Source organism: Heptranchias perlo, chromosome 44 (genome assembly GCF_035084215.1).
Source record: "Heptranchias perlo isolate sHepPer1 chromosome 44, sHepPer1.hap1, whole genome shotgun sequence".
Lineage (NCBI taxonomy): Eukaryota > Metazoa > Chordata > Chondrichthyes > Hexanchiformes > Hexanchidae > Heptranchias > Heptranchias perlo.
In genome coordinates, this window is record NC_090368.1 from 2,592,992 (window position 1) to 2,609,720 (window position 16,729).

Genomic DNA, 16,729 nt, shown 5'->3' on the forward strand with positions numbered 1-16,729 from the left:
GTGTTCAAAATCATGAAGGGTTTTGATAGATAGATAGAGAGAAACTGTTTCCAGTTGCAGGAGGGTCGGTAACCAGAGGACACAGATTACAGATAATTGGTAAAAGAACCAGAGGGGGAGATGAGGAGAATTTTTTTTACGCAGCGAGTTGTTACGATCTGGAATTCACTGCCTGAAAGGGCGGTGGAAGCAGATTCAATAATAACTTTCAAAAGCTAATTGGATAAATATTTGAAAAGGAAAAATTTATCAGGGCTATGGAGGGGGTTGGGGGGGGGAGCGGGACTAATTGGATAGCTCTTTCACAGAGCCGGCACAGGCAGGATGGGCCGAATGGCCACCTCCTGCGCCGAGTGAAATGGCTCGCTTGGTGAGCAGAGAATTCTCCAGGAGCTGGAGCCGTAAGGGTTAACAGCACGTTACCATGGCGACAGCCAGGCCCTGGGGTTCTGCATTGTCACTCGCCCGTCCTTTTGTGTAACGTGCAGCAGCTAACACAGGACCGCAGTTGGTGGCGAGAGTGGGGCCCTCAATCGTCGACCGGGGAGTGGAGGGGAGTCCTCTCCGAGTGCAATTCACAATGTTACTTTCTCTTTCCAATTCAGCCCCTCTGGGCCTTGAGGAGAGGCGGAGCGGAGGGGAGGGGAGGGGAATGGGAGGGTTGGGGGCTCGTAAACATTAACCTGGCTGCGTTACTAAGCGCCCTTGACCGGACGAAAAGGACTCCCCTATCTCTTTGACCTCCCAGTCCAGATAGGGCAGTCGGGGCAATTTGACAGCGATGATCTGGAACTGACTGAATATAGAACGCAAATTTCTTTCGTCCTTCCTCTTGTTGGGCGGTGGGGGGTTGTGTTAGAAAGCCTGAGATGGTTAGCCAGCCGAGCAACTTTCTAGATGATTGGCTGGAAGTTTTAAGGTGGGGAGTTAGTGAATACACCATGACATTAGTGAGTTCTACCTCACACAGACGCACTCTGAGCTGCTGTTAAGCTCCTTTCCTCTCCCCTCCTCCCCTGTAGGCGCTGACTTTTCGTTTTAGGACCAGGAGCTGGCCATTCAGCCCCTCGAGCCTGTTCCGCCATTCAGTTAGATCTTGGCTGATCTGTGCCTCAACTCCATCTTACCCGCCTTTGCTCCAGATCCCTCGATACCCTCACCCAACAAAAATCTATCGAGCTCACTCTTGAAAGCTGCAGTTGACCCCGGGCCTCCACAGCCTTTTTGGGGAGAGAGTTCCAGACTTCCACTCCCCTTTGTGTGGAAAAAGTGCTTCCTGATTTCACTCCATAATCCTAAGATTATGCCCCCACCCTGTTCTTGATTCCCCCCACCAGAGGAAATAGTTTGTATCTCCCCTATCAAATCCGTTAATCATTTTCAATATCTCGATTAGATCTCCCCACAATTTTTGAAAATGAAGGGAATACTATCCTAGACTCATACAGCACAGGAGGAGGCCATTCGGCCCATCGTGCCTGTGCCGGCTCTTTGAAAGATCTATCCAATTAGTCCCACTCCCCCCCTGCTCTTTTCCCCCGTAGCCCTGCAAATTTTCTCCCCTTCAAGTATTTATTCAATTCCCTTTTGAAAGTTATTATTGAATCTGATTCCACCGCCCTTTCAGGCAGCGCATTCCAGATCAGAACAACTCGCTGCGTAAAAAATATTTCTCCACATCTCACCTCTGGCTCTTTTGCCAATTACTTTAAATCCGTGTCCTCTGGTTACCGGCCCTCCTTCCACTGGAAACAGTTTCTCCCTATCGATCCTGCCAAAATCTCATGATTTTGAACGCCTGTATTAAATCTCCCCTTAACCTTCTCTGCTCTAAGGAGAACAATCCCAGCTTCTCCAGTCCCTCATCCCCGTTACCATTCTAGTAAATCTCCTCTGCACCCTCTCTAAGGCCTTGACATCCCTCCTAAAGTCTGGTGCCCAGAATTGGACACAATATTCCAGCTGAGGCCTAACCAGTGTTTTATAAAGGTTTGGCATAAGCTTTTGTACTCTGTGCCTCTAATTATAAAGCCAATGATCCCAAATGCTTTCCTTAAACAGCCTTCTCAACTTGTCCTGCCATCTTCAAAGATTTGTGTATATACACCCCCAGGTCTCTCTGTTCCTGCACCCCCTTTTAAAATTGTACTGTTTAGTTTATTTTGCCTCTCCTCATTCTTCCTACCAAAATGAATCCGTTCACACTTCTCTGCATTAAATTTCATCTGCAGTATGTCTGCCCATTTCACCAGTCTGTCTGTGTCCTCCTGAAGTCTGTTACTATCCTCCTCATTGTTTACTACATTCCCGAGTTTTGTGACTTGCAGACTTTGAAATTATGCCCTTTAGACCTAAGTCCAGGTCGTTAATATAAAATCAAAAAGAGCAGGGGTCCTAATACCGACCCCTGGGGTGGGGAGGACACCGCTGTAAACTTTGTTCATTCTCTCTCTCGAAGGTCCCTCAGAGGAAATCGAGGCAAACGGCGGAAGCAGATGAGACGGTGGATGGAATTCCGGGGGTCTGGAGCTCTTGGGGTCCGTGGTCACCCTGTTCCAGTTCCTGCGGCATCGGGATCATGGAGCAGAGCCGCAGGTGCATCCCGCAGGAGCCCGGAGGCCAGAGGTGGGCTCATCGGCCAAGGGGGCCGTACTCTCAACCTCGGCCTGCCTACGGAGAAGATCGGCGGATCCCGTACCCCGGAGGGGCCGTCTCTGCGTTGAAGCCCGCCTACCCGCTCCATGTCAACAGAGAGCCCCTGACCTACCCTCACGAGCAATCCGTGCCACACGAGGCACAGCAAGAGCTGGGCAGCCGTCGGGGAGGCCACGGGTCCAATCAGCACTCGGTTCCGCTTTACGGCAATGAGTATTCATCCAATCAGCCGGAATTTCCCGTTTACCGACAAGGGCATCCAACCAATGGGGAGTCGGCTCCACGCCAGGGCTACAGGCACCTGTCCAATCAGGGATTGCTTCCTCTTTACCGACGGGGCCAACCGTCCAATCATGACCGGCAAAGGCTTCCAGCCAATCGGGACTCGCCTTCCCCTTACGGTGCTCAAAGCCCGACCAATCGGGAGTCGAGCCCGCTCTATGCCTATGAAGGTTCGTCCAATCAGGGTTCGGGCTCCCAGCCCAGGCAAAGAAGTGCAGCCAATTGGAGAGTCTCGACGGGAAACAGGCGGTCCTTGCTGATGAGGGAGGAGCTACGCTCGTCCAATAGGTAATGCCTCTCTTCACTCCGGTGTTTGCCCCCTTCCCGTCCTGAAGGCACTGACGCTTGCCGGGGTCGCAGTCCTGCAGACGCCCTCTGCGCCTCGCTCCGGTGATCAGTGACTATTCGCCCACAGAGGGAATCACAGCCAAACCTAACCCTGTCCTCGCCCGGCTCCACATGCACTTTCCGGCAGGGGTCACTGGACAGTCATCGAGGAGCGGTAATTCTGGCTGACTCTTTTTTTCCCCCCCCTAACCTCCTCCCCACCCCTTCCTCCCAACCACCCCTGCTCTCCACCGCCCCCTCCCCTCAGCCCAGGGACACTTGAGGCCAAGTGCAGCTCCTCAGTTTGTCACCCAGCTAACACAGCGCGTGGGACCTGGCATCTTTCTGCTCTGCCTGGCGCAGCTTCGTCATCACTTTTAACACGATGAGCCATTAAACGCGCTAGCTGGTTGCTGGACGGGGTACAGGAGCAGGAACCCTGGCTGATTCCCCCCCCCCCCCCCCCAGCCGAAGCCCCCCCCCAATCACTGCTGGAATATGTGAGTGTGGAAACAGGATCGGGTTGGGTTGTGATATCCCAAGTGGGACCCTTCCACCGACAGGGGAATTGAGTTGTGGAATGAGTGACCAGGAAGGAGGTTGGAGCAGGTGGTGTGAATGCGTTCTAGTGGTAATTAGGGATTGGGTGGTGGGTGGGGGTTGAGGAATATGGTGGGTGGGTGGGGGTTGTGGGATATGTTGGGTGGGTGGGGGTTATGGTGGGTGGGTGGGGGTTGGAGGGATATGTTGGGTGGGGTTGAGGGTTGTGGTGGGTGGGTGGGGGTTGAGGGATATGGTGGGTGGGTGGGGGTTATGGTGGGTGGGTGGGGGTTGTGGGATATGGTGGGTGGGTGGGGTTGAGGGTTATGGTGGGTGGGTGGGGTTGTGGGATATGTTGGGTGGGTGGGGTTGAGGGTTATGGTGGGTGGGTGGGGGTTATGGTGGGTGGGTGGGGTTGAGGGTTATGGTGGGTGGGTGGGGGTTGTGGGATATGTTGGGTGGGTGGGGTTGAGGGTTATGGTGGGTGGGTGGGGTTGTGGGATATGTTGGGTGGGTGGGGTTGTGGGATATGTTGGGTGGGTGGGGTTGAGGGATATGGTGGGTGGGTGGGGTTGTGGGATATGTTGGGTGGGTGGGGTTGAGGGATATGGTGGGTGGGTGGGTTTAAAACAGGCCATAAGGGTTGTCCTACTGGGGGTTTTGCTGATCCTAATACTTCCCCTGCGGAGTTTCGAGGGGAGGGGGACTCGGTGCTGCTTTACAGGGAGGAGATAGTTCCATTCAGTGCCGGAAATCCACCTTAATGTTTCTTAAATGGATTTCCTGTGATATTTCAGTGATCGAGATGCTTTTTATGATTGTACAGATCCCACGCTCGAGGTATGATCCGTCCCGGGCAGTATGGGTACGGTAAAGTTCCCTCGACCTTCCAACTCCACGGAGGGTTGGCTCACCTTCAACAGGAGACGGGGAGAGACCGGCAAGGACAGCAAAGCAGCTCCCGGCTACCCCGGTTATCAGAGGGCGCGGCAGCGCAAACCGCGCCTCAGGGCAAACCGGGAGCAAGACAGGAGCCCGAGAGCGGAAGGCAGGCGCGAAGGGGAGCTCGGGCCGCGCAGGAGGAGAATCGAGAGGGGCAGGGATTCGAAATCCAGGCCCAGGCTGCACGTCGGCTTTCAGGGTCGCAGGCCTCTGGCCTACAGGCCTCGGGCTCAATCAAGGGGCACGTCGGGGTGCAGAGGGGCCTCTGGGCCCCTCCGGAGTGGGGTCAGCAGCCCGGGGAGTTGGCTGCCGAGGAGGCCTCAGAAAAAACCCTTCACCGCGGGACCCCTGCAGGAACTGAGCAACAGCAGCGGTCAGTCGACGGTGTGTTAGACGGGCCAAATCACGCATCATTCACTCGGCAACCCAACCCGGCGAGGGGAGTGAAAGTTGTAGCTTCTTCCCAACCTGCAAGGCAGGTCCCAGAGGAGCCTGCTGGTGATGTACCTTCTCGAGGAGGCTCACAGGCCTCGCCAACCCACCAAAGGCCCCAAGGGCACGAACGGACCTTACAAGACCTGAATTTCACCTCACGAGGGCACAATGGCCATATGTTTGGTTACCTGGCCCCAGATAATGGGGAGCCCAGGGGACGAGGGCAGTTGGAGATATCGGATGAGTACGTTTACCAAGAACCCGCCCGAAGGCAGGCCAAACGCGAGTCAAACCCTCAAACTAGGCTAAGGCACCGGCCACCCCGACTGGGGCCTCAGTCTGAGCCACAGAGGACTCAACAGGAGGAGACAACTGGCGGAAAGATCGAGCAGCGAGTCCCTCAGGGACAAGGGTTCCCGGCAGACCCTCTTCGAGGAGGGACGGCAACCAGAGCAAGATCGTTGCCTCCAGCCGACGGTGCTTCGACAAAGCCTGGGCGTCAGAGCCAACCGGAGGCCCCACATCCACACAGCTCACGTGGATCACACAGCGCCCGCAAGTCCCCGAGGCACGGAGCCCCCCAAAAGGTGCGTCGGGAAGATTTCCAATCCCCTCATCGCAGCTTCCGCCGGGCGCAGCGCACCCACCTCGAGGGGGGAGTGCAGGCTCCAGAAACCCAGGCCTCAGCTGGGCGCAGGCTCCGGAGACAGGACTATGGAGTCGGGACATATCCCGGAGCAGATACTCACGACCAGGATTGGAACCCACATCAGTGGCCAACAGCTGCCTGCCCGGGAGGTGAGAGGCAATATAAAACATGCACCTCATCGGTAAGTCTCGAGACTTATTTTATTTATAGAGTGACACACCATGTGTTACTAGGTATGACACTCCTGTATGTATATATATATATATATATATATATTATATAATAACACACCGTGTGTTACCGGGTATAACACTCCTGTGTATATATATTATATAATAACACACCATGTGTTACCGGGTATAACACTCCTGTGTATATATATTATATAATAACACACCGTGTGTTACCGGGTATAACACTCCTGTATATATTATATAATAACACACCGTGTGTTACCGGGTATAACACTCCTGTATATATTATATAATAACACACTGCTTCTACAAATACATAAAGGGCAAAAGAGTAACTAGAGAGAGAGTAGGGCCTCTTAAGGATCAACAAGGTCATCTATGTGCGGAACCACAAGAGATGGGTGAGATCCTGAATGAATATTTCACATCGGTATTTACGGTTGAGAAAGGCATGGATGTTAGGGAACTTGGGGAAATAAATAGTGATGTCTTGACGAGTGTACATATTACAGAGAGGGAGGTGCTGGAAGTCTTAACGCGCATCAAGGTAGATAAATCTCCGGGACCTGATGAAATGTATCCCAGGACGTTATGGGAGGTTAGGGAGGAAATTGCGGGTCCCCTAGCAGAGATATTTGAATCATCCACCGCTACAGGTGAGGTGCCTGAAGATTGGAGGGTAGCAAATGTTGTGCCTTTGTTTAAGAAGGGCGGCAGGGAAAAGCCTGGGAACTACAGACCGGTGAGCCTGACATCTGTAGTGGGTAAGTTGTTAGAGGGTATTCTGAGGGACAGGATCTACAGGCATTTGGAGAGGCAGGGACTGATTAGGAACAGTCAGCATGGTTTTGTGAGAGGAAAATCATGTCTCACGAATTTGATTGAGTTTTTTGAAGGGGTAACCAAGAAGATAGATGAGGGCTGTGCAGTAGACGTGGTCTACATGGACTTTAGCAAAGCCTTTGACAAGGTACCGCATGGTAGGTTGTTACATAAGGTTAAATCTCATGGGATCCAAGGTGAGGTAGCCAATTGGCTACAAAATTGGCTTGACGACAGAAGACAGAGGGTGGTTGTAGAGGGTTGTTTTTCAAACTGGATGCCTGTGTCCAGCGGTGTGCCTCAGGGATCGGTGCTGGGTCCGCTGTTATTTGTTATTTATATTAATGATTTGGATGAGAATTTAGGAGGCATGGTTAGTAAGTTTGCAGATGACACCAAGATTGGTGGCATTGTGGACAGTGAAGAAGGTTATCTAGGATTGCAACGGGATCTTGATAAATTGGGCCAGTGGGCCGATGAATGGCAGATGGAGTTTAATTTAGATAAATGTGAGGTGATGCATTTTGGTAGATCGAATCGGGCCAGGACCTACTCCGTTAATGGTAGGGCGTTGGGGAAAGTTATAGAACAAAGAGATCTGGGAGTACAGGTTCATAGCTCCTTGAAAGTGGAGTCACAGGTGGATAGGGTGGTGAAGAAGGCATTCGGCATGCTTGGTTTCATTGGTCAGAACATTGAATGCAGGAGTTGGGATGTCTTGTTGAAGTTGTACAGGGCATTGGTGAGGCCACACTTGGAGTACTGTGTACAGTTCTGGTCACCCTATTATAGAAAGGATATTATTAAACTAGAATGAGTGCAAAAAAGATTTACTAGGATGCTACCGGGACTTGATGGTTTGACTTATAGGGAGAGGTTAGACAGACTGGGACTTTTTTCCCTGGAGAGCAGGAGGTTAAGGGGTGATCTTATAGAAGTCTATAAAATAATGAGGGGCATAGATAAGGTAGATAGTCAAAATCTTTTCCCAAAGGTAGGGGAGTCTATAACGAGGGGGCATAGATTTAAGGTGAGAGGAGAGAGATACAAAAGGGTCCAGAGGGGCAGTTTTTTCACTCAAAGGGTGGTGAGTGTCTGGAACGAGCTGCCAGAGGCAGTAGTAGAGGCGGGTACAATTTTGTCTTTTAAAAAGCATTTGGACAGTTACATGGGTAAGATGGGTATAGAGGGATATGGGCCAAGTGCAGGAAATTGGGGCCAGCTTAGTGGTATAAACTGGGCAACATGGACATGTTGGGCTGAAGGGCCTGTTTCCATGTTGTAACTTCTATGATTCTATGATTCACTGTGTGTTACTGGGTATAACACTCCTGTATATATCATATAATAACACACCGTGTGTTACCGGGTATAACACTCCTATATATTATATAATAACACACCGTGTGTTACCGGGTATAACACTCCTATATATTATATAATAACACACCGTGTGTTACCGGGTATAACACTCCTATATATTATATAATAACACACCGTGTGTTACCGGGTATAACACTCCTATATATTATATAATAACACACCGTGTGTCACTGGGTATAACACTCCTGTATATATTATATAATAACACACCGTGTGTTACCGGGTATAACACTCCTGTATATATATTATATAATAACACACTGTGTGTTACTGGGTATAACACTCCTGTATATATATTATATAATAACACACCGTGTTACTGGATATAACACTCCTGTATATATATTATATAATAACACACCGTGTGTTACTGGATATAACACTCCTGTATATATATTATATAATAACACACCGTGTGTTACCGGGTATAACACTCCTGTATATATATTATATAATAACACACCGTGTGTTACTGGGTATAACACTCCTGTATATATATTATATAATAACACACCGTGTGTTACTGGGTATAACACTCCTGTATATATATTATATAATAACACACCGTGTGTTACTGGATATAACACTCCTGTATATATATTATATTATAACGCACCGTGTGTTACTGGGTATAACACTCCTGTATATATATTATATAGTAACACACTGTGTGTTACTGGGTATAACACTCCTGTATATATATTATATAATAACACACTGTGTGTTACCGGGTATAACACTCCTGTATATATATTATATAATAACACACTGTGTGTTACCGGGTATAACACTCCTGTATATATATTATATAATAACACACCGTGTGTTACTGGGTATAACACTCCTGTATATATATTATATAATAACACACTGTGTGTTACTGGGTATAACACTCCTGTATATATATTATATAATAACACACTGTGTGTTACTGGGTATAACACTCCTGTATATATATTATATAACACACCGTGTGTTACCGGGTATAACACTCCTGTATATATATTATATAATAACACACTGTGTGTTACCGGGTATAACACTCCTGTATATATATTATATAATAACACACTGTGTGTTACCGGGTATAACACTCCTGTATATATATTATATAATAACACACCGTGTGTTACTGGGTATAACACTCCTGTATATATATTATATAATAACACACTGTGTGTTACTGGGTATAACACTCCTGTATATATATTATATAATAACACACTGTGTGTTACTGGGTATAACACTCCTGTATATATATTATATAATAACACACTGTGTGTTACTGGGTATAACACTTCTGTATATATATTATATAATAACAGACCGTGTGTTACCGGGTATAACACTCCTGTATATATTATATAATAACACACCGTGTATTACTGGATAGAATGCAGCTGTCTGTATTTATATAATAACACACCGTGTGATACTGGGTATAACCCTCCTGTATATATATTATATAATAACACACCGTGTGTTACTGGATAGAATGCAGCTGTCTGTATTTATATAATACAATAACACACTGGGTGTTATAATAACACTGCTGTATATATTATATCATAATTCATTCATTTACATTGATGATAGTGTGTGGTTTAGTCTATCATTTAATGGCCTTTTCTTGTATATATTACAAATACTTTTCTCTCCAAACCCATTCACTGCTGTTGGATGAATAATGAGAAGCTCCCATCTGGCACCAATTGTCACTTGACGATAATCTCTTGTGCGTTCATGCAAATATCTGTGTCTCTGGCTCTGCAGCAGTTAGAAAAACAGTCCATAAATCGTAACTTGTTAAAATGTTTTCCCGAGTCTCTGTTTACTTGACGCTACTAATATCAATTCTCCTCTGATCCTGTCCTTTCTTGTTTCTTCCGAGATCCAAATATCCCTTCCTCTTCCCTGCCTCTTAAAGTCTATGATTTTAATACAGTTAACAGCAAAGAAGGAGGCTAGTCAGCCCATCACCCCTGTGCTATCTCTCTCAGTCCCATCCCCCTGCCCCTTCTCCATACGGCCCAGCGCCCCTGTGCTCTCTCTATACGAAAGAGCTCTCCCCTTGGTCCAATTCCGTTGCCTTTTCCCCAAACACCCTTTTCAATTTTTCTTTTTCCAATATTTATCCCCCTCCATTTTAAGAGCTGTTTTGGATTTTGCTTCCCTCAGTGTTTCTGGTTGGACAGTCCATGTCCCAACAACCCTGTGTGTATAAAAACAAATCCTCATTTTTCTTATTTCATTCTTTTGATGCCGATCTTAAAATCTATGCTAATTGCTGACTCACCGACCACTGGAAATCGTTTTTCCCAATTGACCTCATCAAAACCTCCCAAGATGTTGAAGACCCTCTATCAGTTCTCCGCTTAACCTTCTGTATTCTAATAAAAAGTCTCCCTGACTTTCTCCAGTCTCTCCCCATAACTAAAACCTCTCATCGCTGGGATCATCTTAGGGAGTGCCAGTACTGAGGGAGTGCTGCACTGTCGGAGGTGCCGTCTTTCGGATGAGACGTTAAACCGAGGCCCCGTCCGCCCCTCTCGGGTGGACGTGAAAGATCCCATGGCCGCTATTCAAAGAAGAGCAGGGGGGAGTTCTCCCCGGTGTCCCTGGGGCCAAGATTTATCTCTCAACCAACATCACCTAAAAACAGATGATCTGGTCATTATCACATTGTTGTTTGTGGGAACATAGGAATAGCAGGAGGCCATTCAGCCCCTTTAGCCTGATCTGCCATTCAATTAGGTCATGGCTGAACTGTATCTTAACTCCATTTATCCATCTTGGTTCCCTAACCCTTAATACCCAACAAATATCTATCAATCTCAGTTTTGAAATTTCCAATCGACCCCCAGCCTCAACAGCTTTTTGGGGGAGAGAGTTCCAGATTTCCACTCCCCTTTGTGTGAAGAAACGCTTCCCGACGTCACCCCTGAACGGCCCGGCTCTAATTTTAAGGTTCTGCCCCCTTGTTCTGGACTCTCTCCCACCAGAGGAAATAGTTTCTCTCCATTGACCCTATCGAATCCTTTAATCATCTTAAACACCTCGATTAGATCACCCTCTATACTCGAGGGAATACAAGCCCAGTCCGTGCGACCTGCCCTCGTAATTTAACCCTTTTAGCCCCAGTGTCGTTCTGATAACCTTTTAATTCCCTCTCTCTTTCCAGGCCTGTCCCTCCAGTGCCTCGGACCCACGTAAAGCTCAATGTGCAAGATTCAACCATCTGCAGTTCATGGGACGTTACTACGAGTGGGAACCTTTCACTGAAGGTAAATGGGAAGGTTTGGGGGGTGGGTGGCGGGATCTTTAACGGGGCTGCTTGCACCCCATTCACACTGTGCCACTCGTTGGGGGAGGGAGGGGGTTGCATGTGTTAGACGTGACTGAGCGTACAGGGAGCGTAGTGATAACGGATGGCGCTGACTCTCGCTGGGGTACGGGTTCCATAGATGCCGTCCTTCCCGTCAGCAGCTCACTTTCCAACTGGGATACCCATCGGGTGTGGGAACCCTGACTCTTTATCACCCCCACCGCCTTCCTAGCCCAGGAAGGCCAATCAGCTGGGACCGGGGTCATTGACCTACGACCTTGCCCACCTGTTGCCATGCCGTTCCATCAAAGGCTTGTTTTTCTATCGAGCCTTTCACCACCTCAGGACGTCCCAAAGCGCTTTACAGCCAACGAAGCACTTTTGAGGTGTGGCCACTGTTGTAATGTAGGAAACGCGGCAGCCAATTTGCGCACAGCAAGATCCCACAATCAGCAATGTGATAATGACCAGATCATCTGTTTTTTTAGTGATGTTGGTTGAGGGATAAATATTGGTCCCAAGACACCGGGGAGAACTCCCCCCTGCTCTCCTTCGAAATAGTGGCCAAGGGACCTTTTACGTCCACCTGAGAGGGGCAGACGGGGCCTCGGTCTCATCCGAAAGACGGCACCCCCCCGACAGTGCAGCGCTCCCTCAGGACTGCACCGGGAGTGTCAGCCTGGATTTTTGCGCTCAAACCTCAGGCGTGGGACTCGAACCCACGACCTACTGACTCAGGCGAGAGTGGGACCCGCACTGAGCCACGGCTGACCGGGCGTGCAACAGACCTGAAAGGTCTGTCCCCGGATCCTAGCTAATCTGTGTATGTATATGTGTGTGTGTAAAAACAAACAACAGCCAGAGATCAGGAAAGAGTCGTAATCCTTTTATTAATGAGTCACAGCCTCTCTGAGTTTAACGAGCAGGTCACTGAGATTGTGGCTTGCCCCTGAGCTGCGTTTCGGACGCACTCGGACCGCTGCTTGGCTTGAGTGCGGCACAGACCAGTAGGTGAGAATGACAAACCGACCCACGGTCTCGTGACCTCAGGCTGTGCCCAAGCCCCGTCCAAGAAGCTAGCTTGTTGTAGCAACACTGGAAGGGGTGGGTAGGGGGTGTTGGGCCCTCCAGCTCCCCTGCGGCTCTCCAGTCGTGTTGACAGTGGCCCCTGTCCAGGCTGTGACGAGACAAAAGGGGAGTTCAGGGCCGTGTATCAGTCTGCGATCGAGCTGCTCACACTGATCGCAGCGTAAATAGCTACTGATGAATAGCAGCTGAGCAACTAAAATTGGCTTCAGGGACCAGGGGGATTAGAGAGAGATAACGGGAGAGAAAAGAATTGGAAAGATTGAGAAAGAGTGAGCAAAATAGAGACAGACAAGGGAATGGAGTGGTGAGTGAGGTTATATAAATAATTCAGTCGTATCGGATGAATTATTTTTAGTTATTCCTACTGCCTTAATGCAAACTGTTGCAAGTCTCCCCTCTGCCTCAACCGGGGTTAATTTGTCACCTGGTGTGGTACTGGAGCATCCGAATCGGGAAGGATCAATTTTGATCCTGTTATCTCTGTGACCTCCTCCAGCCCTACCATACCTCCCAGATCTCTGCGCTCCTCTGATTCTGGCCTCTTGCCCATCCCCGATTTCCATCGCTCCACCATTGGCGGCCGTGCCTTCAGCCGCCTCGGCCCTAAGCTCTGGAATTCCCTCCCTGAACCTCTCCGCCTCTATCTCTCCTCCTTTTAAGCCTCTCCTTAAAACCCACCTCTTTGACCAAGCTTTTGGTCACCTCTCCTAATGTCTCCTTATGTGGCTCGGTGTCAGGTTTTCGTCTGGTTGACGGCCTTGGGGACGTTTTACTACGTTGAAGGCGCTGTATAAATGGGAGTTGTTGTTGGCCGTTACTGAGTGGGTGTCAGTCGGGGCTCTACAATTGGTCGCAGTTACCTCAGGGCAAGAGAGGGATTAACAACTTGGCTCCCGATCACTATCCCCTGCCGGAAAGTCCAAGAGGTGTTGGATGTCGGGTGAGGACAGGATCCGGCTTGGCTGAGACAGCCCCCCTCGGTCGAATAGTCTGCTAGCGCTTACTGCCTGGGCGCGCGACGTGAGGATTGGACCGGAGGGTGGAAACTGTACCCCAGCCTACAGGGGAGGAAGGGGATTAATCCCAGATTATGGTCCATCTGGGGGAGGATTGGATAGCACAGTCTATAACCCCCGAGACACTGTGTGTCACATAGAATTACATAGAATTTACAGCACAGAAACAGGCCATTCGGCCCAACTGGTCTGTGCTGGTGTTTATGCTCCACACGCGCCTCCTCCCACCCTTCTTTATCTCACCCTATCAGCATATCCTTCTATTCCTTTCTCCCTCATGTGTTTATCTAGTTTCTCCTTAAATGCATCTGTGCTATTCACCTCAACCACTCCATGTGGGAGTGAGTTCCACATTCTCACCACTCTCTGGGTAAAGAAGTTTCTCCTGAATTCCATATTGGATTTATTAGTGACTCTCTTATATTCTAGTTCTGATCTCCCCGCAAGTGGAAACATCTTCTCTACGTCTACCCTATCGAACCCCTTGATAAACTTAAAGACCTCTATCAGGTCACCCCTCAGCCTTCTCTTTTCTAGAGAAAAGAGCCCCAACCTGCTCAATCTTTCCTGATAGTTATAAGCTCTCATTCCTGCGATCATCCTTGTAAATCTTTTTTTTTTGCACCTTCTCCAGTGCCTCTATATCCTTTTTATAATATGGAGACCAGAACTGTGCACAGTGCCCCAAGCAAGGTCTAACCAAGGTTCTGTACAAGTTTAGCATAACTTCTCTGCTTTTCATTGTTATCCCTTTAGAAATGAACCCCAGTGTTTGGTTTGCTTTTTTTATGGACTTATTACCCTGCGTCGCTACTTTTAGCGACTTGTGCATCTGTACCCCTAGAGGCTGCTTTCCCATTCCATGTGGACTCTTCTTTTCCAAGGGGTATGTTGCTCAGTGAGACTGTGTAGTGGTGGCTGTCTCAGCCTGGCTAGTGAAGTTAACTTGGTCTCGTTCATAAGAACGTAAGAAATAGGAGCAGGAGTAGGCCATACGACCCCTCGAGCCTGCTCCGCCATTCAACAAGAACGTGGCTGATCTTCGACCTCAACTCCACTTTCCCGTCCGATCCCCATATCCCTTCCGTGGTAATAGTGCTGGTCAGGATGAGGGCCTCAGTGTCCCTGTGTTTGAGAGGGAAGAAAATCATTCAGGGTTCCCGCTTTCCCGATCGTCCCTGCTGGCTTGTGTCTGCGCATGTGCACGTAGACATGATTGGGCTGGGCTGTGATGCCTTCTGCAGTCGAACATCCTGCTAACAGCCACTGTCCACACGAAGAATAACCATTTGGGTGAGGTGCCAGAGATGGCCGGTGGAACCCATACCCCAGTGAGAGTCAGTACCTTCAGGAGAGGAGGGGACCCGTACCCCAGTGAGAGTCAGCACCTTCAGGAGAGGAGGGGACCTGTACCCCAGTGAGAGTCAGCACCTTCAGGAGAGGAGGGGACCCGTACCCCAGTGAGAGTCAGCACCTTCAGGAGAGGAGGGGACCTGTACCCCAGTGAGAGTCAGCACCTTCAGGGGGAGAGGGGACCCGTACCCCAGTGAGAGTCAGTGCCTTCAGGAGAGGAGGGGATCTGTATCCCAGTTAGAGTCAGCACCTTCAGGAGAGGAGGGGACCTGTACCCCAGTGAGAGTCAGCACCTTCAGGAGAGGAGGGGACCTGTATCCCAGTGAGAGTCAGCACTTTCAGGAGAGGAGGGGACCCGTACCCCAGTGAGAGTCAGCACCTTCAGGAGAGGAGGGGAGGAAAAACATGGAGAAAATTTTAATCTATTAAATGAATACAGTACTTCATTGACTGGGCTGCGGATATTAACCTTAAATAAGAGACAGTGACCTTCTGTGTAACGTGCAGCGAGAGTTGTGCGTTTCCCCCGGCAGAGCAAGACTGATTGTTCACTGATATTTCACTTGAATGCCTGACAGCCCAATTGCGTTTTATGGCAGTCTAACCGTTTACTTAACAGTAATCGGAACCCAGCAAAACATTCCTTCTCACTGAAGGCAGCTGTGTGCTGTGCAGCCCCCTGAGCACTCCCCACGCCCCACGCCCCACATGGCCAATAACAGGGTCAAAGGGGGAACTAACATCCCCCACACTTTCAGTAATGGGGTCAAAGGGGCAAGTAACATCCCCCACACTGTCAGTAACGGGGTCAAAGGGGCAAGTAACATCCCCCACACTGTCAATAACAGGGTCAAAGGGGCAATTAACATCCCCCACACTGTCAGTAACGGGGTCAAAGGGGCAATTAACATCCCCCACACTGTCAGTAACGGGGTCAAAGGGGCAATTAACATCCCCCACACTGTCAGTAACGGGGTCAAAGGGGCAATTAACATCCCCCACACTGTCAGTAATGGGGTTAGGGGGTAATTAACATTCTCCACACTGTCAATAACAGGGTTAGGGGGGTAATTAATATCCCCCACACTCTCAATAACGGGGTTAGGGGGGTAATTAATATCCCCCACACTCTCAGTAATGGGGTTAGGGGGGTAATTAATATCCCCCACACTCTCAGTAACAGGGAGAGAGGGGCAAATAGCATTTCACATGTATTAAAACCAATTACCACAACTGAGATCTGAGTAAGTTGAGTGTGCTGCTAGGATATTTATTGCACCAAGTTACCCAGACTCAGTCACGTGTGTGAGGCCCAGTTACCTGTGAGTTATTGCCTGCCTCCCGAGTCGAGAAACGACTTGTAGAATCTTGTCTCCCCTGGCACTTCCTGTCTCCATTGGCCCTTGGCTGTGCTCTTTAAAACTCTTGGTTAATTCTGTTTTTTTCCCCCCCCGACACTCCCTCTTTTCCTGCGCTTCTCTCCGCCCCCTCCTGGAAACGATAGGTCGGATTTGCCGTTCGGTTATCCCAGATCCCTGCCCATTTAGCTGCCCGATTTTCCGGTTAGGTTTTCAATCGGCAGTCGGTTGCATTAGTGGTCAAGGTGACTCTATCTAATGTCCATGTAACTGGTCATAAGCCCATCCATGTGTAACGGGCGTTCTAGGACATAAGCCCGTCCGTGTATAGTGGGCGTTCACCGTTTGTAGGGGTTGTG

The 16,729-nt window shown here is 49.3% G+C and overlaps 1 protein-coding gene across 1 annotated transcript in view; it reads left to right on the forward strand.

Annotated features, from left to right (window-relative positions):
• Positions 1-16,729, forward strand: part of LOC137306591 (thrombospondin type-1 domain-containing protein 4-like) — a 68,469-nt gene that overhangs the window by 10,502 nt on the left and 41,238 nt on the right. The window contains 3 exon segments of the mRNA XM_067975886.1: positions 2,459-3,225; positions 4,631-6,011; positions 11,411-11,513. Coding sequence (XP_067831987.1) covers positions 2,459-3,225; positions 4,631-6,011; positions 11,411-11,513 — 2,251 coding nt within the window.